The sequence below is a fragment of the Acartia tonsa genome, chromosome 13 (genome assembly GCF_053477335.1).
Source record: "Acartia tonsa isolate MP-2025a chromosome 13, ASM5347733v1, whole genome shotgun sequence".
Taxonomy (NCBI): domain Eukaryota; kingdom Metazoa; phylum Arthropoda; class Copepoda; order Calanoida; family Acartiidae; genus Acartia; species Acartia tonsa.
The window spans coordinates 13,841,999-13,865,396 of NC_137272.1; the positions used below are offsets into that span (position 1 = coordinate 13,841,999).

At 32.9% G+C, this 23,398-nt stretch overlaps 1 protein-coding gene across 1 annotated transcript; it reads right to left on the reverse strand.

Annotated features, from left to right (window-relative positions):
* Positions 1 to 6,653: 6,653 nt before the first annotated feature.
* LOC145304390 (protein phosphatase 1 regulatory subunit 42-like) lies at positions 6,654 to 19,984 on the reverse strand. The gene is made up of 12 exons (XM_080146270.1): positions 19,883 to 19,984; positions 19,287 to 19,308; positions 16,170 to 16,259; positions 12,817 to 12,883; positions 11,670 to 11,761; positions 11,216 to 11,274; positions 10,477 to 10,547; positions 9,315 to 9,390; positions 8,907 to 8,961; positions 8,704 to 8,781; positions 7,472 to 7,551; positions 6,654 to 6,871 (listed from the first exon to the last, which is right to left on the reverse strand). The coding sequence occupies exons 1-12, from the start codon at positions 19,969 to 19,971 to the stop codon at positions 6,676 to 6,678; spliced, it is 975 nt and encodes a 324-aa protein (XP_080002396.1). The 5' UTR covers positions 19,972 to 19,984; the 3' UTR covers positions 6,654 to 6,675.
* Positions 19,985 to 23,398: the final 3,414 nt, after the last annotated feature.

Below are 23,398 nucleotides of genomic sequence, written 5' to 3' on the forward strand. Positions count from 1 at the left end.
GTATTTCTATAATAGTAAAAGAGAAAAACACATTTACCCGAAGGAAGTTTGATATTCCTGTAGCCTTACAGACAAACCAACGGACCAAATTATTTAATGAGTGCGTGTTCAATGGTCAGGAGAATCATCACAAAAAGAAGAGTTGTTTCACCAAATGTATATATGAAACTAAGACACTCTTTTCTTTTCAACTAAAAATTGAAAATCATGCTAGCCCTCGCAAAATGTCCATTTAAAACAACGATAAAAAGATAAAAAGATACATCAGCGCTTCGAAACCGATTAAAATACGTGGATTATAACAAGTTCTCATCCATACTGAAAAATCATAATTAGACAATTTCCACGAATATTAAAATAAAAATCATAAAATCAATACCAATTTTGTTGGCTCAGATCTTCGGCCCCTCATTTCAATATCAACGGAAAGCTGATGTTTATGATAGCCCTGCGGGTGCTAGAAATATCCCCCATATCTTCTCCCCAAAAATGTTATTTCTAGTTTTAAAGAAGTGGCTTTATTTATTTGTGTTAGAAACATACATAGAAGATATCTTTTAAGGGAGGGGGGGGGGCGGGGTTGAAGCTCCCCAACTTTCACCGCCCTTCTCTCTTATTATAAAAGAAAACTTTCCTTGGAGCAATGCTAAATTCATCTGAAAATCAGTTTATGAGATCCTTCAAAACACACTCCTCTCTCAATACAATTAAAATAAGTTCCAGAATGTTTGAAATTTTCTATCTCATCTTTCTCTTTCTCTCCCCCCCTCTGTCCCCCCCCCTCTCTCTCTCTCTCTCTCTCTCTCTCTCTCTCTCTCTCTCTCTCTCTCTCTCTCTCTCTCTCTCTCTCTTTGGGAACATTTAATAAAATTTTGGTTCATTAAGATGAGTGTCTCAACGATTCAACCTATAGGTCTTACCTACAGAAGGGGTAATTTTGTTTATCATTATTAAGGATGCACTTCAATTTGGTGGCTACTCTTTCTAAATTGTAACAAAATTATAATGCAATGTTCGAAACCGATATGAAATCATCTAAAAATAAATGAGAAAAAATGTATAAAATTTATTGAATTTTAAAACATAACTTAAAACCTATACAGATTTGCAGTATATAGTTTTTCCAGTATGGCTTCGAAACAGATTAATATCCGGTGGACTAGAACTGGTTCTAAGCCATACTGAAAAATCATGTATTCATAAAGTGCTATATCCAGTTTTCTACGAATATAAAAATACAATAAGATTAAAACCAGTTTTGTTAGACCGTGCCTTCGACATCTCGAGTCTAACAAAACTGGTTTTAATTGTACATATTTATATTCTCGGTAAGCTGTTTATAATACGATGCGATAACTAACTATTCGTATACTTTTATATTAATTTATTGCATCGTATTATAGACTGCTTTATATTAGGCGGATTATATAACTGTAAACCGGTTCTAATCCAGCGGATATTAGTTTTTCTATCTGTCTTTTTCACTATTTTTGGATACTTCACTTTCATTCTCGTCAACCTTTGTCTCTGAGTTCCAGTCTAGTATTGGATAATTCTTTATATCTATCTATCTATCTATCTATCTATCTATCTATCTATCTATCTATCTATCTATCTATCTATCTATCTATCTATCTATCTATCTATCTATCTATCTATCTATCTATCTATCTATCTATCTATCTATCTATCTATCTATCTATCTATCTATCTATCTATCTATCTATCTATCTATCTATCTATCTATCTATCTATCTATCTATCTATCTATCTATCTATCTATCTATCTATCTGTCTATATATATCTGTTTTGGAGGAGCGAAGTTACCATATTGTTAAAATTCTATAAACCTACATAACTTTATTTAGAATAGGAATACCCAGCTGTTTAAAAATCCGCATGAAAACTAAAGGAACGACGCATGCATACGACGCAATACCCTTATTTTCCTCGATGTAAAAAAACGGCGCATGTACACGCATTTGAGCTTATACGATGCTTTTTAGTAGCGAAGCTACTCTATAATTCACTTTGTCCGTCCGTCAGTCAGTCAGTCCGTCAGTCCGTCAGTCCGTCAGTCCGTAACGCTATGGGGGAAATGGGATTTACTCAGCTCCTATATAAGATAGAATGCTGAAATTTTTTGACAACATTCCCATTATTAAGGAGCACAATTGACTATAAAACGTCATTGGCGTTCGGACCGATTTTTAGCAGGTTTTAGGCTATTTTTATATTTTTCACATTTTTCTCCATATCTTCAGTGTTTATGGTCCGATTTTCAAAATTTTTTCAGTTACAGATATCAAAATTAAATTTCCCGTCGTTTCAAGGAACAACCATGAAGGCCAGACTGCCTTTTCAGCAGGTTTTAGGCTATTTTTATATTTTTCACATTTTTCTCCATATCTTCAGTGTTTATGGTCCGATTTTCAAAATTTTTTCAGTTATAGATATCAAAATTAAATTTTCCGTCTTTTAAAGAAAACAACCATGACGGCCAGACTGCCTTTTTAGCAGGTTTTAGGCTGTTTTTTATATATTTAACATTTTTCTCCATATCTTCAGTGTTTATAGTCCGATTTTCAAAAATTTTTCAGTTATAGATATCAACATTAAATTTTCCGTCTTTTAAACAAAATAACCATGACGGCCAGACTGCCTTTTTAGCAGGTTTTAGGCTATTTTTATATATTTAACACTTTTTTCATATCTTCAGTGTTTATGGTCCAATTTTCAAAATTTTTTCAGTTATAGATATCAAAATTAAATTTTCCGTCTTTTAAAGAAAACAACCATGACGGCCAGACTGCCTTTTTAGCAGGTTTTAGGCTGTTTTTTATATATTTAACATTTTTCTCCATATCTTCAGTGTTTATAGTCCGATTTTCAAAAATTTTTCAGTTATAGATATCAACATTAAATTTCCCGTCTTTTAAACAAAATAACCATGACGGCCAGACTGCCTTTTATCAGGTTTTTGGCTATTTTTATATGTTTTACATATTTCCCCATATCTATGTATATTTTGATGCAATTTTCAAACTTTTATGGGATATCTGTATCAAAATAATTTTTCCCATTGTTATGAGCATCTTTAATATAATTTACTTTGACCATCGTCATCATGCAAAATAAAACAAGGTTTCATGTTTATTTTATCCAACAAATCTATTCTTGATTTTAGTAAAAACCTTTTAAATCTACGTATTCCAATTGACGATTTGTTGTGCTTTGCTACTTATGGATGTTGTCATCCTTGTTTATTATTTTTCTCGATATGCTCATACGATGTACGTGTTTTTAAATGCATCGCAATTTGGACCAGTTTTGCGATGGAAAAATGAAAAATGCGTTGGGTTTTATTTAATATTTATTCGGGGAAAAAAAATAAAATTACGCCGTACGCATCGTATGAGTAAGTCATTTTTTTTTTATAAAATTGGTTGGTGTTATATTATAAAACGCCAGGTTTATTTATTTGAGACAAAAAAATAAAATTAGCCGTTTGCATCATGTTAGTTTGGGCTAGACGCTACGAAATATTAAATAATATTTAACGACCAAACGATACAAATTATTAGGAGGGGAAACTTTATTCCCTCCCATTGCATTGGCATAAAATAAGAATTAGAAAGAGGGGGGTAGGTTTCTGGTAAAATCCGTAAAGGTGTATTTTTTAAGCTTTAAAAATAGTAGTAGGACGATCGATAATATTCACTAAATATGTGTATTTCTTATTGAAAAGAACTATGACAAAAAATTTTTTTAAAGTTAACATAAATTTTTATCGTTCAACTACTGTTTTTAACTTATAGCACATAACCCTTACGGATTTTACCAGAAACCTACCCCCCTCTTGAAATTGTCATATTAATAAAATTCTTACCTTTAAAAATGATAAAACTTTTATTTAAGATATGACGATTAGAATTCTCCTTTCAAAATATAGCAACAAAAGAAAGATAAATGTTTTTAAATCCATTTACCTTTCCCCCATCGCGATTTTGAACGAAGCTCTTTAATAGATTTAATCTTCACACAAATTACATTTGACATCTAAGGTTGTATTGCCTGTTTCTTAATTTTCATTTTTATATCACAAACTATTTATGTTGTTGTTATTTTGCTGGTTGAGTCACGAGTGTATACTACCGTCTACAACTACCTGTGTACTTGTAGCTAGTAGTGGCTAGCCACAGAGGTACCAGATTTTTAATTAGAAATATATATAATTATACTTTTAAAAACACTAGTTTACAAATTATTCGGTGTTTTTAAATAAAATGTTTTAGAATTTGAATTAAAATAAAACTATTCAATTATTTTTAATGACATTTTATTTTATTTTTATGAGGTTACCCTGTTATGCTAGCAGACAAGTTAACTCACATAGTGTACACTGGGTCCCGCAACACCCATGCCACACTAGCAAAACAATAACAAAACAGGGGTAAACGCGGGAAAGTGTTGCGCAGCCCTAGCTTTGTTCATAACCACCCCCATCCCATCCAATTGGTGTCCCCCCCCCCACACATGTTTCCCCTCCTCTTTTTTATTTTTTTAAGGCTATTTCCCCCCCTACAAATCCTCCCTTTTTATCGACGCAAATTACCGGTATAAAGAAATTACACATTTTTTTGTAAGTAAAATCCCTATTTAAATAATATTGCTTGCATCATTTCATAAAGTCACGTCATATTTATTTCAATTTAACGACGTCATACACGACGTAGAAGTTGTTATTTTTTAAAATTAAACTACACTAACAAATTAGCTACATTTTTTAAAATTTGTCAATGGTTCTGTGCGTCATGTGTGTTGTAATTTTTATGGAAGAAAATGGAAAGATGTAACAAGTAACAATTTTATCAATTTTCAACGTGTTAATAAGGCAATAGCGTTACATTTTCTTATAAACCGACGCATTTCTCATAATGTAACATATGAATGTGTCGTTCAGCCATCCTCGATGCGGCTTTTTGAAAAGCTGGGTATCATAACAAAATAAACGGCTTTATAAATATTTTTCTAATACAAACAAGAATTTAGCATCAGATGCACCCAGTTCGAGTAACGGCATTTTTAGGTATTTCCCAGTAAAAGTACAATTAATGTACGAGTTAATTTAATTTAACTAGCGTCTTCGCCTCTATTTATATATCTATCTATCTATATATCTATCTATCTATCTATCTATTTATATATCTATCTATCTATCTAACTATCTATCTATCTATTTATCTATCTATATATCTATCTATCTATCTATCTATCTATCTATCTATCTATCTATCTATCTATCTATCTATCTATCTATCTATCTATCTATCTATCTATCTATCTATCTATCTATCTATCTATCTGTCTATCTATCTATCTATCTATCTATATATCTATCTATCTATCTATCTATCTATCTATCTATCTATCTATCTATCTATCTATCTATCTATCTATCTATCTATCTATCTATCTATCTATCTATCTATCTATCTATCTATCTATCTATCTATCTATCTATCTATCTATCTATCTATCTATCTATCTATCTATCTATCTATCTATCTATCTATCTATCTATCTATCTATCTATCTATCTATCTATCTATCTATCTATCTATCTATCTATCTATCTATCTATCTATCTATCTATCTATCTATCTATCTATCTATCTATTTATCTATCTATCTATCTATCTATCTATTTATCTATCTATCTATCTATCTATCTATCTATCTGTCTATATATATATATATATCTATCTATCTATCTATCTATCTATCTATCTATCTATCTATCTATCTTTATATCAATCTATCTATCTATCTATTTATCTATCTATCTATCTATCTATCTATCTATCTATCTATCTATCTATCTATCTATCTATCTATCTATCTATCTATCTATCTATCTATCTATCTATCTATCTATCTATCTATCTATCTATCTATCTATCTATCTATCTATTTATCTATCTATCTATCTATCTATCTATCTATCTATCTATCTATCTATCTATCTGTCTATATATATATATATATCTATCTATCTATCTATCTATCTATCTATCTATCTATCTATCTGTCTATCTATCTATCTATAAAGAATTCTTCCTTGGCTGTTAGAATCTTGATGAAGATTATTTTCTATCTTTAAAAGAAAAACTTTACAGAACATGAAAAGGGAGGGGGTATTGGGCATTTTATTACACTGGTCTCCAAAGATTTTTTAATAACGTTCCTAATTCGTTAGCTTAAAAACTTTGGGAACTTTTATTGAATTTTGATTGGTTGGTTCATTCAGATGAGGGTTCAAACGTTTCAACCACTAATTGTAATCTACAGATGGAGTAATTTTGTGTATGAACATTAGGGATGTATATTAATTCATTAGCCTATGTCTTATCCCTTTAGATCTCTGATATTTTATCTCTGAGTAGCGCATCAACATTCAGATAATATACCCTCCCAAAAAAAACTTTTAGTGTTAGTTTTACAACCAAACATAGAAGGAAAAAGTCACTCAAAAATCAGCCACGTGACGCTTTATAGGTCCCAATGTTTTTGGGGAGGGTACCCTATGCCCCTTAGAAAAATCTAAATTGGAAAATGGAGATTGATCGACTACCTCCCACCCAAAGAAATATTTTCTTCTTTTTTGTTTAAAACTAAAATAATAAAAAGGGTGTGTCGAATTCATACCCAACCCCCCACCTACCTGAAATACCCAAAGAGGCATCTAGGGTCAAATCTTTATAAATATTTAAATCTAAACATCTTTGACCGAATACATATATTGTAAAGTTTTTTGCCTCAAGTTTTTGTCCAAAATCTTCAGTAGCTTCAGATTTTTCCATTTTGCTCCTATAAAAAAATACATGTATATTTTGAGAAGGAGAAAGAAAAGGAGAAAGAAAGAAAGAGAGAGAAAGAAAGAGGAAAGAGAGAGAGACAGAATAATAGAGGCAGAAAGCTTAAGAAAAAAACATTGGAACAAGAAGGGGTAAAATAAAATGTATTATTAAGAGATTTTGGGACGTTACCCATTGATTGCATGATATTTGTCTGTGTGCCTGTTTATTAGTAGAGGCATTTTATCTACTCTTACTTTTGATGCCATTTGAGAGTAGTAGAAATTTTAAACGTCTCTAGTATGACGTAGTATTGACAATTTATTTATTTAAAGGTTACAGGTTCAAATCAAGGAGGGAATAGACATTCGGCCATTTATTACACTAGTCCCCAAAGTTTTTTGATATAATTTTCTTATTCGTTTGTCTAACAACTTTGGCGACTGCTGTTGAATTTTAATTTTGATTGGATCATTAAGTTAAGTGTCCAAGCATTTTAACCACTAATTTTAATCTACAGATGGGGTATTTTTGTCTATTACAATTAGGATGTGCATCAATTTATTGGCAATTGTCTTTTACCTTTAGATCCCTGGGTTAAAATCTAACTTACACTGATGATGACTGCGATGGTTTTCTTTTTATCTGTAGACGGCTCATTTGTCGGGCTACAATACGAGAATTCTCATCCACCTAGATATCAAATGCATTAGAATACAGATAGCCTAACTACAGATACCCAGTAATAAATTGCCTATTACCAGGTATCTCAGCCCGAGGTATATGTAGATAGCTAATTTGTCGGGCTACAATACGAGAATTCTCATCCACCTAGATATCAAAGATACATTTTTTGACTGACAAAAATTGCACCCTCTCTCCTTTAGATCTTAAAAAGGAGCAAAATCGATAAAAGTTGCACCCATAGTTTCCCAAATAATAAAATTGAGCCCAATTTTAAGAGAAAGAGGGAACAATGGAATGTTATTACACTAGTCCCCAATATTTTGTAAATACGTTTTCTTATTTGTTGGCTTAACAACTACTTTGGTGAATTGTTATGCTACAATACAAGAATTCTCAACCACCTAGATATCAAATGCATTAGAATACAGATAGCCCCACTACAGATAACCAGTAATAAATTGCCTATTACCGGGTATCTCAGCCCAGCGTATCTGTAGATAGCTAATTTGTTGGGATACAATACGAGAATTCTCTTCCACCTAGATCAAAGATTGTAAAATATCCAGGGATCTAAAGGGATAAGACAATGGCTGATAAATTGATGTGTATCCCCAATGATGATGCACAAAATTACCCCTTCTGTAGTGTAAGATTAGTGGTTGAAATGTTTGAATCTGTATACATATGTATCTGTCTACATATGCACATCTGTATCTGTCTACATATGCATGTATGTATTAGGTAATTGATCCCTTATAATTCTAAGTTAAGACTCTAGGGGGCTTGGTGTCGCTTTGTGTACTAGACCTCTCTCCATGCACCTTGAAACATACTCCGCTTATGATTGTGGTGTAAAGTGTCCATTCGCCCATCAGACAACCAACTCTCTGAGATGTACCACATTTGTCTGAGAAGTCCCAACTGTGCTTGGTAACTAGTTGCGCCTTTTTGGGCCAAGGCATTCCCACAACTCTAACTATTTACATAGAGCATCTGACATAGTAGCAGTGGGCAAATTTTTTAACATCCTTAATTGTGATGAGGTGTCAGACCGAGATTCAAACCTAACACTTTCCCGACAATGAGCGGATGCACTATGTATTGAGCCATGGTCGCGGGTTATAATTCTAAACTATTTCAGGGACAAAAGGAACTTACTATTTTGACATTTAGCTGTGTAACAGAGAGACCAATACTGCTGAGTAAATATGTTCTATAACCTGGCACTCTTTCTAACTAAACATAAACAATAATCTCAAAATATCTTCAGTACAAAGTAGAATACTGGCCTCTCATTGGCTATTCTATCGTATGACGTTATAATCTGTTGAGGGACTTTTACAATCTTCCAAAAATTTCACCTCTGGATTATTCCTCAAGTCAATCTTCTTTAAATTAACAAATTTCTGAAGAACACTACAAAATAAAATTATTTCTAAAGAATATTTCTACAATATAAATTAATATGAGGTTAAAATCTATAAAAAAAATCTTTGATATTCTTATAATAAAGTAACCGGATCATGTTAATATCTGCGTAAAGCTGTCTATAACACAACACTATAATGGTTATTCCTCGCATCGTATAATAAACAGCTTTCCACATCAATCAAATGTATAATTATGGGATTACTTCCAGTTTTTTTATCATTGAATAGTAGTATAATATGTATTATAGACAGCTTTCTGTGAATATTATGCAGATAGTATGGCTGAAAACCGGTTTTAATCCAGTGGATATTAACAGGAAGAAATATTTTTTTTTTGACCTGCAAGTGTTGGGTATGGAATAGATAAGATTTGAGGAACATTGTAGAATTTCTAAACTCTTAATCTTTTCTAAACCTAGATAGATAGATAGATAGATAGATTGATAGATAGATAGATAGATATATAGATAGTTAGAAAGATAAATAGATAGGTAGTTAGAAAGATAGAGAATAAGGTATTCCTTATTCCCACAAGTTCTACCTTATTCACACAACTACTTCCTAACTCTCACAAATTCTATCTTATTCACACAAATTCTTTCTTATTCTCACAAAATCTTCCTTATTCCCTCTAATACTTCCTAATTCTACCAAAATTTCCCTTTTAAAACCCATCTCCTATCTAACAAAATTTTTCAGCAAGTCTTATATCCTAAGATTTTGTATCTTTAAACTTATTCTCACAAATTCTTCATAATTTTCAGCAAATCTTCCCTATTCCCTCAAATTCTTTCATATTCTTAGAAATTTCGCCTTATTCACACAAAATCGTTCTTATTTCCTTAACTTCTTCCTTATTCTCAGAAATACTTCCTAATTCCATCAAATTCTTCCAAATTCTAACAAAATCTACCCTATTCTTATAAATATTTCCTAATTCTTGCAAAATTTTCCTTTCAAACCTGTCTCCTCTCTAACAAAATTTTCCTCTAACCTGTTAATTCAGCAAGTCTTACATTCTAAGATTTTGTATCTTTAAACTTATACTCACAAATTCTTCCTAATTCTCAGAAAATCTTCTCTATTCTCTCAAATTCTTCCCAATTCCCTCAAATTCTTCCTAATTCTCACAAATTCTTCCCTATTCTCACAAATTCTTCCCTATTCTCACAAATTCTTCCCTATTCTCACAACTTCTTCCTTATTCCCTCAAATACTTCCTAATTCTAACAAAATCTACCTTATTCTCACAAATTGTAACTTATTCCCTTAAATTTTTCCTAATTTTTAGAAATTCTACCTTATTCACACAAATTTTTCCTTATTCTCACAAATACTTTCTTATTCTCTAAAATTCTTCCATATTTTCACAAATTCTACCTTATTTCCACAAATACGTCCTCATTCTCACAAAATCTACCTTGTTCCCACAAATTCTTCCTAATTCTAGCAAAATCTCCCTTTCAAACCTGTCACCTCTTAAACAAAATGTTTCTCCAACCTGTTAATTCAGCAAGTCTTACATTGCTAAGATTTAGTATCTTTAAACTTGTGCCCAAAGCTTCACAGCATCTGAAAAAAGGTTTGGTTGGGTTAGGTTTAAAAAGGTTCATGAGATTCCTCCACTTCTATCTATCAATAGATTGATAGATCTATCTATCTATAGATCTAACTATCAATCTATTATCGATCTATCTATCTATTGATCTATCTATCAATCTATCTATCAATCTATTTATCTATCTATGTATCAATCTATCTAAGATTTAGTATTTTTAAACTTGTGCCCAAAGCATCACAACATCTAGAAAAGGTTTGGTTAGGTTAGGTTAAGAAGGGTTTCAGGAGAGTCCTGCAAGAGGGTTAGGGGTTATTTTCAGAGGGAGATGGGACAATGGGTTTCTTATTACACTAGTCCCCATAGTTTTTAAATAACGTTTCCTTTTCGTCGGCTTAACTACTTTTGGGGACTTTGAATTTTGATTGGTTAGTTTAATAAGTTAAGATTTTAAATGTATCTGCAGAAGGGGTAATTTTGTATATCATCATTGGGAATTTATTTTATTTTGGGTCAACTTCCCTCCCCCATTAACTTTAGTTTAATAATATGGTTATTTTGTTAGAAGCTTAAGATTTCAATAACTATTGAAGCGATTAAGTTCTACATTTTAGACAAGCTTTACATAGTTCCCTGAATGGTTTTAGGCTATTATATCTATAAATCAGTGAAAAAAACTTACTTTTGACTCACAGTAAAAGTTTCATTTTGATGGAGTTTTTGAGAATCCAGGTGAATTTCCTATAAAAATAATTGAGTCAAGTACAGTTCATGGTAAATTGTTCCTGGTGTATCTTCAAAAAATCCAAGAACTTTCAAGGCTGCTAGCTGCCAAATGGCTGAACGTACATATCATGCCATTTTATGTTTCAACTACCGTTTTAGGTGTCATAAGAAGGCCTACAAATAATCTGGAATAGCCAAGATCCAATCATGCACAGGGAAAGCTTCAATGAAGAAAAAAAGCGTAAAATAAGTCTTCATTGGGGATTGTACATCATTTTATCGGCCATTGTCTTATTCCTTTAGATCTCTGAGTTTTATAAATTTAATTATAACATCGTATTATAGACAGCTTTCCGCGGATAGTATGGCTGAGAACCCGTTCTAATCCAGCGGATATTAATCAGTTTTACCTCCAATTTTCTGTTATTTTCCAGATTTTCCAGGCACTTAATTCTGTTTCTGGTCAGATATAATTTCTTTAAACTTAGCAATCTATCCAATCCTTAAAATAAATTAAGTTTGAGCCGGATACCGGATATCCGGCTTATAAATAATGCTGGATATTAGGTACCTGGTCGGATATCCAGCGAATTATGGTTGGGCCAGATACATATTAACCTGGAGAGAGAGAGAGAGAGAGAGAGAGAGAGAAAGAGAGAGAGAGAGAGACAGAGACAGAGAGACAGAGAGACAGAGAGAGACAGAGACAGAGAAAGAGGGAGAGAGAGAGAGAGAAAGAAAGAGAGAGAGAGAGATAGAGAGAGAGAGAGAAAAAGAGAGAGATAGAGAGAGAGAGAGAAAGAGAGAGAGAGAAAGAGAGAGAGAAAGAGAGAGAGAGAGAGAGAGAGAGAGAAAAGACAGGAAAAAATAGATAGAATGAAAGACAGACAGAAAATGTTAGAGATAGACAGAAAATGAGAGATAAAAAAAAAGATAGACAGAAAGAAAGACAGATAATCGGATAGAAAAACTTAAATAGAAAAGCAGAGAGATATAGACAGAGAAAGAGAAAAATAAAATAGAGATAGACAGAAAATGAGCGAGAAAGAAAAAAAAGAGAAAGATAGACAGACAGATAGATAGACATTGATAGAAAAGGAGAGAGAAAAAGCGATAAAAAGAGAGAATATGAGAGAAAGGAAAACGGAGAGAGAGAAAAAAAGAAAGCGTCAAAGACAAACGAACAGAAAATGAAAGAGAGAGAAAAAGACAGACAGAAAGAGAGACAGAAAGATAGACAGAAAGGCAGACAGAAAGATAGACAGAAAGACAGACAGAAAGACAGATAGAAAGTCGGACAGAAAGACAGATAGAAAGTCGGACAGAAAGGTAGACAGAAAGACAGACAGAAAGACAGATAAAAAGTCGGACAGAAAGATAGACATAGATTTAAAAGGAGAGAGATATAGACAGAGAAATAGATAGAGATAGAAAAAGAAAGACATTAAGAAAGAAAGAAAGAAAAGGAAAGGGCTGTATTAATAACAAGGGAGTTATGGACTGACTGACGGACAGACAAAGTGAACTATAGAGTAGCTTCGCTTCTAAAAAATTTACCTTTTATTTTTGTAATTTTATTATTTTGTAAATATAAAAGTTGAATGCACGAAGCTGATTCTAAATTCTAAAAAAAAAGAATGACAATATCTATAAAAGCAAACCTCTAAAACGGTAGAACAGATGAACATTAACACTTGTAGAGTGTCAGAACTGAATAAGCAGAATATTAATACATAAGAAAAAACAAAATTGTAGGTAAATTTGTTGCAAAACTTAAATTAAATTATTAGAATACTGTTTAAGGACATTACTTATTACTTATCCGCGTCTTGCTGTTTCAGCAAATTCGGCCACTACATGTCTCCAGGTGTTACGGTCTTTAGCTTGCTTTTCTGCTTCTCCCCATGTCATCTCCATCTTTTCCAGCTCATCTTCTACACTCTTTCTCCAAGTTGTCCTGGGTTTACCCCTGCTGCGCTTACCAGGAGGTTTCCATCTCAAGCATTTCTTGGGGTTTCTTGACATGTTCATTCTAAGAACATGTCCTAGCCACCTAAGTCTTTTAATCCTTATCTGTGTCTCTAAGTCCTTCTCATTTGTCTTAAAATGCAGGTCTGTGTTGGAGATTTTGTTTGGCCAAAAAACTCGACATATTTCCCTCAGGCAGTTGTTGTGGAAGGAGTTGAGCTTGTTCATTTCTTTCTTAATCACTCTCCAACACTCAGAGCCATAAAGAAGTACAGTTTTTACATTACTACTGTAGACCTTCAACTTTGTTTTTAAACTGTATTTTCTTGACCTCCAGATAATTTTTAGGCTTTTGAATGCAATCCTTGCTTTGTTTAATCTTGTTTCAATGTCAGCCTTAGCTCCATTCTCACTGCTTATTACACTGCCAAGATAGGTGAACTTGTTGACTTGCTTTACTTCATTCCCCTCAATCTTGATAGGTTGGGCAGGAGCCTTGCTAATGTTCATAACTTCAGTCTTTTTAACATTTATGAAAAGACCAACTTGTTTAGCAAACATAACAAGTCTATCGGTTTTTGTCTGTAGATGTTCAGTAGAGGAAGATAGCATAGCAAGGTCATCTGCAAAGTCAAGATCTTCTAACACTCCTGAGACACCAAAATTAAGACCTCTTGGTCTATCATTCGTTTTTCTCATAACCCAATCAATTACAAGTAAAAACAAAATGGGTGACAAAATGCATCCTTGTCTGACACCTGTGCCTATTTTGAAGAATTCTGTTGTTTTATTGTCGACAGCGACACAAGCTTCAAAGTTTTCATAGAACTTGCTGATGATGGTAACAAGTTTAGGAGGAATACCATAGCTTCTTAAAATTTTCCATAGTGTTGATCTGTGAATTGAATCAAATGCTTTCTGGAAATCTATGAAGTTAATGTGAATTGGTGTATTCCATTCAGCACAAGTCTCTATTATATTTCTCAAAGTAAAAATCTGGTCAATACAACCTCTTCCCTTTCTGAATCCAGCTTGTTCTTCTCTGAATTTTAAATCAAGTTTCTCGTCAATTCTGGACAAAAGTACTTTACTCAAAACTTTACTAGGAATAGACAACAGCATTATTCCTCTCCAGTTGTCACATATGGATAAGTCTCCCTTTTTTGGAAGTTTAATAATAATGCCCTTAGTCCAATCTTCTGGTAATTTTTCTTTCCTCCATATTTTATTTAGTAGATCAGTCAGCACTTCAACAGCAGTGTCAAGATCAGCCAGTAGCATCTCTGCTGTTATCTGATCGCCACCAGGTGATTTATTCAGTTTAAGATTCTGAATGGCATTTCTGACTTCTCTCTCAGTTGGAGGATCTGAATTTATATCAAGGTCGTTACCTGGCTCTGGATTGGCTGCCAGCTCCGGCTCTGGCCTGTTCAGAACCTCTTCAAAATGTCTTCTCCATCTGTCAATAACATCTCTCTCAGCAGTTAGGATTAGGCCATTTTTTATCCTTAACAGCTGCACTTTGAGGTTGACTCTTGCCACTTAATTGTTTGGTAATTTTGTACATTTTTCTTAAATCACCTCTTTCAGAAGCTTCCTGAGCCTTTTCTGCAAGATCTTCAACATATTTCTTTTTGTCTTCCTTAGCGCTCTTCTTAATCTCTTTGTCTTTTGAAGTATAATCTGCTTTAAGCTTGTCTTTCAACCTGTCTGATTTTGCTGCATTTAATTTACTTTTGATTTTCTTTCGTTCTTCAATTTTCTGCCAAGTTTGGTCAGAAATCCAGTCCTTCCTATCTCTCTTCTTACAACCAAGTACATCTTCAGCAGTCTTGATGTAGTTATCTTTAATTCTGTGCCAGGTTTTCTCCACAACTAGCTCATCATCCGTCTCTATATATTGTAATATTCTGAATCGGTTTTTGAGCTTGATTGAGAATTCATGTCTGGTTAGTTGATCTTTAAGTTTGTCAGTATTATAAACCTTCCTTAGCAATTTACCTTGCTTTTTAACTGCTTTAAGACTGAGTTTGACATTGCAGATAACTAGGTTGTGGTCACTGCCAACATCTGCTCCTCTGAATGATCTTGTATCTCTTACTGATTTTATCCATTTTCTGTTGACTAAAATATGATCAATCAAATTTTTAGTCTTGCCATCTGGTGAATTCCAGGTGTGTTTGTGTATGTTTTTGTGCTGAAATATGGTTCCTGTGACAACTAGTTCATTGTCGACACAACATTCAAGTAGCCTGGAACCATTTTCATTTCTGTCACCTATGCCTTCATGTCCCATGGCAACTTCATAACCATGTCTATCTTGGCCAACTTTAGCATTAAAGTCTCCAATAACAAGCAGCATATCATGTCTAGGAGTTTTCTTGATTTCTCTGTTGAGAAGGTTGTAGAATTCTTCCTTAATATCATCTTCCTTGTCATTGGTAGGTGCATAAACTTGTATTATTGTGGTCTTGCAATATTTTGAATCAAACCTTGCTCTGATGATTCGTTCAGAGATTGGTGTCCATTCAATCAAAGCTTTAGAAGCTTTGCGGTTCATTACCATTGCAACACCATGGATGTGATGGTCTTTACATCCTGAGAAGATAATTGTATGTCCAGATTCTGTTTAAGGACATACTGACAATTTTAGAACTTGATTATAAGGATGCTTCGCTTACAATATCGCTTACAATATCTGAGTTTTGATTGGTTAGTTGATAAGGTTGAATGTTCAAACGTTTCAACCACTCATTTCAATCTACAGAATATAATTTTGTTTATCATCATTGATAATTTACATCAAATTATCATTCATTGTCTTATCCCTTAAGATCCCTGAAATCTATACATTTATATAAAGCTTAGTATTATAGACATCTTTCCGCGGATATTATGCGGATAGTATGACTGAGAACCGGTTCTAATCCAGCGGATATTACCTGTATTTCAGCAATCTTATTATTATAAAGATATATGACAGTTAGGTTTCTGCAGGATGAAATGTCCACAATCTCCTTTATCCCTTGGTCCTAAAATCAATAATCCGTTGGTATTATCCTCTTAGGATTTTTTTTAATTTTGAAAATTTATGGATGAACCCCAATCTGTCCTACTTTGAGAAAGACGATTCCAGTGACGTCATATACGTTTAGGGAAGGGGGGAATAAAAACTCTTCCCTTTTCTCCCATCTCTTTTGAAGAGATTTTCTTTTCCCCTTCCCTTTTTCTTTCTCGAAACGTATATGACGTCACTGGAATCGTCTTTCTCAAAGTAGGACAGATGGGGTTCGTCAATTTAAGTATCACCCTCCCCCCTCCCTCCCTATACAGCGCTAGGTCCACTAGCCTGCCTAGCCGCGGGCACTCAGCCCTCTAGCCTATAACCTAACCTAACCTAATTATCGTTCTCGGTCAGAGTCACAGTTTTTCGGAGGAGGAGGGTCCAAAAATTTTCAAAATTGAAAAACAGGATAACGGCAACGCCCAATGGTTTTTAACTTCCTGGTTTTAAACTTACAAACTCTAGGGACTTTGTATTCCTAAGGTGAATTCTTAAATAACTTTTGCCCCATTAAATCAGTTTGCCCCACTAAAATCAGTGAGGCAAACTAAAAATTTAGAGGGGATAGTTTTGCCTCACTAAAATTTTAGTGGGGCAAAAGTTTTTTTAAGAATCTACCTCAGGGGTAGGAAAGCATAGACAAATAGCATAAAACTATCAGGGGACCTATGTGAAGCTTTATTAATTTGAAGAATTCCATCAGTTCAGTAGTTATTGAGATCTTAAGCTACAAACAAACAAAAAAAACCTTACTACTTTAAAAAATAGGATAAACAGGATTTTATAGCTGTAAAACTGTGTTTATAACTATACAAAATTTGATTTTACAATGAACAAGGATGACAACATCCATAAAAGCGAAACACTGAAACGGTAGGACAAACGGACATTAACACTTGTATAGTGTCAAAACTGAATAATCAGAATATAAAAGTATAAGAGTCGAAGCAAAATTGTAACTAAATTTTGTGAAAAACTACTTGATACAGAATAATGTTTATGGACATACTTACATTTTTAGGACTTGATTATAGAGTTGCTTCACTTATAATATTGTACTTTGTTGTCCCAGGAATCAATATACCAAAAATATGATTAAAATGGACGTACGGGCATTCTGGTAATGATTATAGAGTTGCTACGCTTTCTAAATCGTACCTAACTACTACAGGAATTATTATGTAAAGTTTGAAATCGATAGGACAATTCTAACATGCCTAAATTAACGAAAAAAGCTATCTGAAGGACGGACGGACGTACGGACGGACCGACCCTAATTATAAAAAATCTTCGCTTTTTAAAAACATCTTTGAACTGAGATTGACCAAAATTCAAAGATTTTTTCTATTTTATTTGAAAGATATTTATTTTATTTTAATATCAAAGTTAAACAAAAACACAACAGTAAAATAAATAAAATTAAATGAAAAACGTTTAATTCATTTTATTCAAAAAATTATTTGATAACATTATAACGTTTTGTTGCAATATAATGTTATTTAATATTCAGTAATTTATGTCCTAAAAAATTTTGATTCCTTCAATAAGTAAGAAAATTAAGACCATTAGTTCATTACTATTTATCATTACTATTTGCTCTGTATTTCAAGAGCTAGGAAAGGGCAAAAATGACCTAAAACCACCCCAAGACATAAATCTAGAAATAAAATAGCCTAAAACCATCCCATGGACAAATTTGAATATTCCTTGGAAGGGAGAACTAAATTGGTTTAGCGGAAAGTGAGATCCTTTGTGACAGACAAAAAAGGCTTATTACTTTATAGGATTTCTTAACAAAACGAAACTTTTTCTATACAACAGACATGCTGTGAGTATAGAATAGCTGTGCTACAATAAAAATGTATGTACAGACATACTGTGATTATAGAGTAGCTGTGCTACAATAAAAATGTATGTACAGACATACTGTGAATATAGAATAGCTGTGCTACAATAAAAATGTATGTACAGACATACTGTGATTATAGAGTAGCTGTGCTACAATAAAATGTATGTACAGACATACTGTGATTATAGAGTAGCTGTGCTACAATAAAAATGTATGTACAGACATACTGTGATTATAGAGTAGCTGTGCTACAATAAAAATGTATGTACAGACATACTGTGATTATAGAGTAGCTGTGCTACAATAAAAATGTATGTACAGACATACTGTGATTATAGAGTAGCTGTGCTACAATAAAAATGTATGTACAGACATACTGTGATTATAGAGTAGCTGTGCTACAATAAAAATGTATGTACAGACATACTGTGAATATAGAATAGCTGTGCTACAATAAAAATGTATGTACAGACATACTGTGATTATAGAGTAGCTGTGCTACAATAAAAATGTATGTACAGACATACTGTGATTATAGAGTAGCTGTGCTACAATAAAAAAGTATGTACAGACATACTGTGATTATAGAGTAGCTGTGCTACAATAAAAATGTATGTACAGACATACTGTGATTATGGAGTAGCTGTGCTACAATAAAATGTATGTACAGACATACTGTGATTATAGAGTAGCTGTGCTACAATAAAATGTATGTACAGACATACTGTGATTATAGAGTAGCTGTGCTACAATAAAAATGTATGTACAGACATACTGTGATTATAGAATAGCTGTGCTACAATAAAAATGTATGTACAGACATACTGTGATTATAGAGTAGCTGTGCTACAATAAAAATGTATGTACAGACATACTGTGATTATAGAGTAGCTGTGCTACAATAAAAATGTATGTACAGACATACTGTGATTATAGAGTAGCTGTGCTACAAAAAAAATGGGTCATGTGAAGGAAACGAAGTTGCGGGTTTCGTCTTATTTTCACAGCAGCTTTTCTCCTATTTTTTAACCCCTGTGGGGCAATAACCGTACCTAACATAAACTAAAATAACCTTTCAAAAGCTAGTGTGAAAATACAATGAAACCCGCAACTTTGTTTCCTTCACATGTCCCCAAATAATCTAACCTGGCAGTGGAGATGTGTTATTCTGAAAAAAAAGAATAGTTATTTCTCGTATTCATTCGAAACCGATTAATATCCGCTGGATTAGAACCGGTTCTTATCATCTCTATAAAAAAAATTATGTCTAGCATCGTATTATAAACAGCTTTCTGTGGATATAAAAATGTTAGATTATAAGATTAAAACCAGTTTTTTTGGACGTACCTTCGGCATCTCATGACTTTAAAAAGTGGTTTTAGTCTTATGATTTAAATTTAATATCCGCGGAAAGCTGTTTATAATAAGAAGCGAGAAATATCATATTATAAACAGCATTAAAATGTACAATTATAATATTATGTTGTTGAAGATGTGTTATTTTGAAGAAAAAAAAATTAGTTATTTATCGCATCGTATTATAAACAGCTTTCCATGGATGTAAAAATGTACAGTGATAAGATTCAAACCAGTTTTTTTAGCCTCGAGTGGGCATGGGCATGATCCCTCTCTGTAGTACCCAAAACTTTTGAGCCAATGAATGAGATATTGCTACTAAACTTTGGGTACCAGTGTAATTAACATTGCTCCAAAACTTTGGGTACCAGTGTAATATTGGGTACCTGTTGAGCCACTGAGTTTGATCCTCCTTTGGAAATTTAACAATTGTCCTTGAAATTCCCTCTAATACTTGTTCCGCGTCAAGCAACATTTTTCAGAGATCTAAAGGGATAAGACAATTCTAAACAATCAATGGTAGATAGAAAGATAAATAGAGAGAAAGATATTCCTAATGATATAGATAGATAGAAAGATAGAGAGATAGATTGATATACAGATAGTAAGATAGATAGAAAGATAGTGAGATAGATAGAAAGACAGAAAGATGGAAAGAAAGATACAGAGAAGGATAGATAGAAAGATAGTTAGAAAGATAGATAGAAAGATAGATAGAGAGATAGACAGAGAGATAGATAGAAAGATAGTTAGAAAGATAGATAGATTGATAGATAGTTAGAAAGAAAAAAAGATAGTCATAATGATAGATAGATAGATAGAAAGATAGATAGAGAGAAAGATAGTCATAATGATTAGATAGATAGATAGATAGAAAGATAGTTAGAAAGATAGATCGTAGGATAGCTCGAAGGATAGATAGATAGATAGATAGCAAGAAAAAAAGATAGATAGAAAGATAAGGATAAGACAATGACAAATAAATTGATGTACATACCCAATGTTACTACACTAAATTACCCCTTCTGTATATTACATTTAGTGGTTTTAAACGTTTGGACGCTCAAATTAATAAAGTCCCCAAAGTTGTTATCCAACGAATAAGAAAATGTTTTTTATAAAACTTTTGGGACTAGTTTAATAAACAGCCCATTGTTCCCTCTCTATCTCTCTGCTTTGTTATGACTATAACTATTAAGAAATAAGTTTTCTTTCTTTTTTTCTTTTTTTCTTACACTCTTTCTTTCTCTTTTTCCTTCCCAAACAAAAGGTGTTTTAACCTAACAGCATAAAAAATGACGTCATACAATACAAATAACCAATAATAGGCAAGTATATACATTTTACCATTGGTATATTAAATGTATGCTGGCCTATCATTGGTCATTTGTATTGTATGACATATGAAGAATATTGATAATAAACGGAGGAGGGGGGGGGGGGTTAGTTTTTTTTTGCTTATTACTTTAGGTCAAGTTAGGTTAGGTCACATGGCTAGCCCATGGGGAATATTCAGACCTTTCCCCCCTTTGTCAAGAATCGAGGGGGTTTGAGCTTTAGGGGCTTGTATAACATTAAGAGGTCTCCCCATTTTTAATTATCTATAATACAAAGTAGAACGATGTCTGTCTGTCTGTTTGTAATGAAGGATCTCGCTAACCGCTGAACCGACAAACTTCGAAATGAGAAGCTGTGAAGGAGAACCATATCGGTTCAGCGGTTAGCAAGATCATTTGGTACAAACACACAGTCTTGTGATGGTTTTAGGCTATTCTTTAAAAAAAATGTTGCTATATCGAATGTATACCTATTATAAATAAAGTTTTTGTATCATGGCTAATTTTACAATTCTATTATTATTACAATAGAGGTTATAGTGTACATAGAGATACAATTATCAGGGATCTAAAGGGATAAGACAATGGCAGTTCAATATCCCCTCTCTCCATGGCTAATTTTACAATTCTATTATTATTACAGTAGAGGTTATAGTGCAATAGAAATAGAATTTTCTATACCATATAATAGTGGCTAACCCACGACCTTGGCTCAACGTATAGTGCAACCACTTGTTGTTGGGAAGGTGCTACGTTTGAATCTTGACCCAACATCGCATCATAACTAAAGATGTTTAAATGGTTCCTACTTCTGCTATGACAGGTGTGCAACATAAATAGATAGAGTAAGTGGAATGCCTTGGCCCATAAACAGGCAAAACTCATTACCATGCACAGTTAGGACTTCTCAGACAAAGTTTGTGCAATCAAAGGGTTGGTTGTCTGTAGGATGTTACTTAACCTACTATCCACCACTGGGCATTGGAGTATTGCATCCTATTACAAGCAGATAATGCCGTCTGGTTCTCTGGATGATCATTTGATTTGATCTGAACCTTTAATGACTTTACTCCAAGAGGAGGTTTTAGTATATTTTTGTAGATATACAAAAAATTTACTTACAATTAAACTTATAAATAAGATATTTTTCAGAATAAGTTCTGACACTCCACAACCTGTTTACTAAATAATACCTATCCTTTACAGGAATAATCATGCAAAGTTTGAAAACAATAGCACAATTCTTACAAACCTAAAGTAACAATAGACCAACCCAATGTAGAAAAGCTTTGCTTTAAAAAATGGAAGTTATTTGAATTTTTAATTTTGTCTTACATTGTTTATTAGCAGGAAGGGAGGGGACATTGGGCTGTTTATTACACTAGTCCACAAAGTTTTAAATAAGTTGTCTTATTTGTTGTCTTAACAACTTTGGGTACCTTTATTGAATTTTGATTGGTTGGTTCATTTAGTTGAGTATCTAAACTACCGAAGGGATAGTTTTGTATAATCATTAGGGATGCAATTCAATTTATCGGCTATTGTCTTATCCCTTTAGATCCCTGCATATATCCATGAAGTAGCTTAATTTCTAAAATAATGTTGATCAAATATTTCTGTACCTCTATTAGATTCCCCCACCCTCCTTGAAAATATACAAAAAGAAACCCTTTTCTCCAAAAAAAAATTCCCTCCTATATTTCCCCTCTGTGTGTGTGTCACTAAAATAGACTAGGAAATTAGAGTTACCAAAGAGAGGTTTTAGCCAGGTTCTTCAAAGCCGTTTATAGCGCGTAATAAAATGACATCATACATTACAAATGACCAATGATAGGCCAGTATTTAATTGACCAATGGTAAAATAAAATGTATACTGACGTTTCATTGGTCATTTGTATTGTATGACGTCATTTTTGTAAGGCACTCTAAGGTAAAGTATTAGAAGGGATAATTTTGCATATTATTTTTGGGGATGTACATTGATATCAATTTATGGGCCATTGTCTTGTCCCCTTAGATCCCTGTGTAAAACTACTTCCTAGACTAAATAATTATAATTTTCACTGTAATAAAATAACATACTATTGAGATGTAGAAAAAGAAACTTTTGTCTATTTTAAAATATCTCGTTCCTAGCCTTAGAAATGACTAAAATACCACCATCTTTTAGAGTTTATTGAGAATTGTACAATTTGCAGGGTTTTTTGAGATTTCCTTCAGCTAAGAACAAGATATTTTGAAGCAGTCAGGAGTTCTAATTCTACTCCTCAAGGCTTTTTCAGGGAGCACCATAAAGACATGGTTTTTATTCAATAAATTTTTTTACTCCCATTCACATGTAGCTATACAATTGTATGTGTGGTTGCTAGCGGTTTTTATACTTTTATAAATTTGAAATCATCCAGAGGTGTATCATACTTATATAAATCAAGTGCAGGTTCCCGCTTAGGTCTCAGATAAAATGTCTAAAATTAGACCCACCCTAATGATCACTCTATAACTCGTACCTCTATTATATTTGCTGCTAAATTGTTACAATAACTGTCCAAGTTTAACTGAAGAATA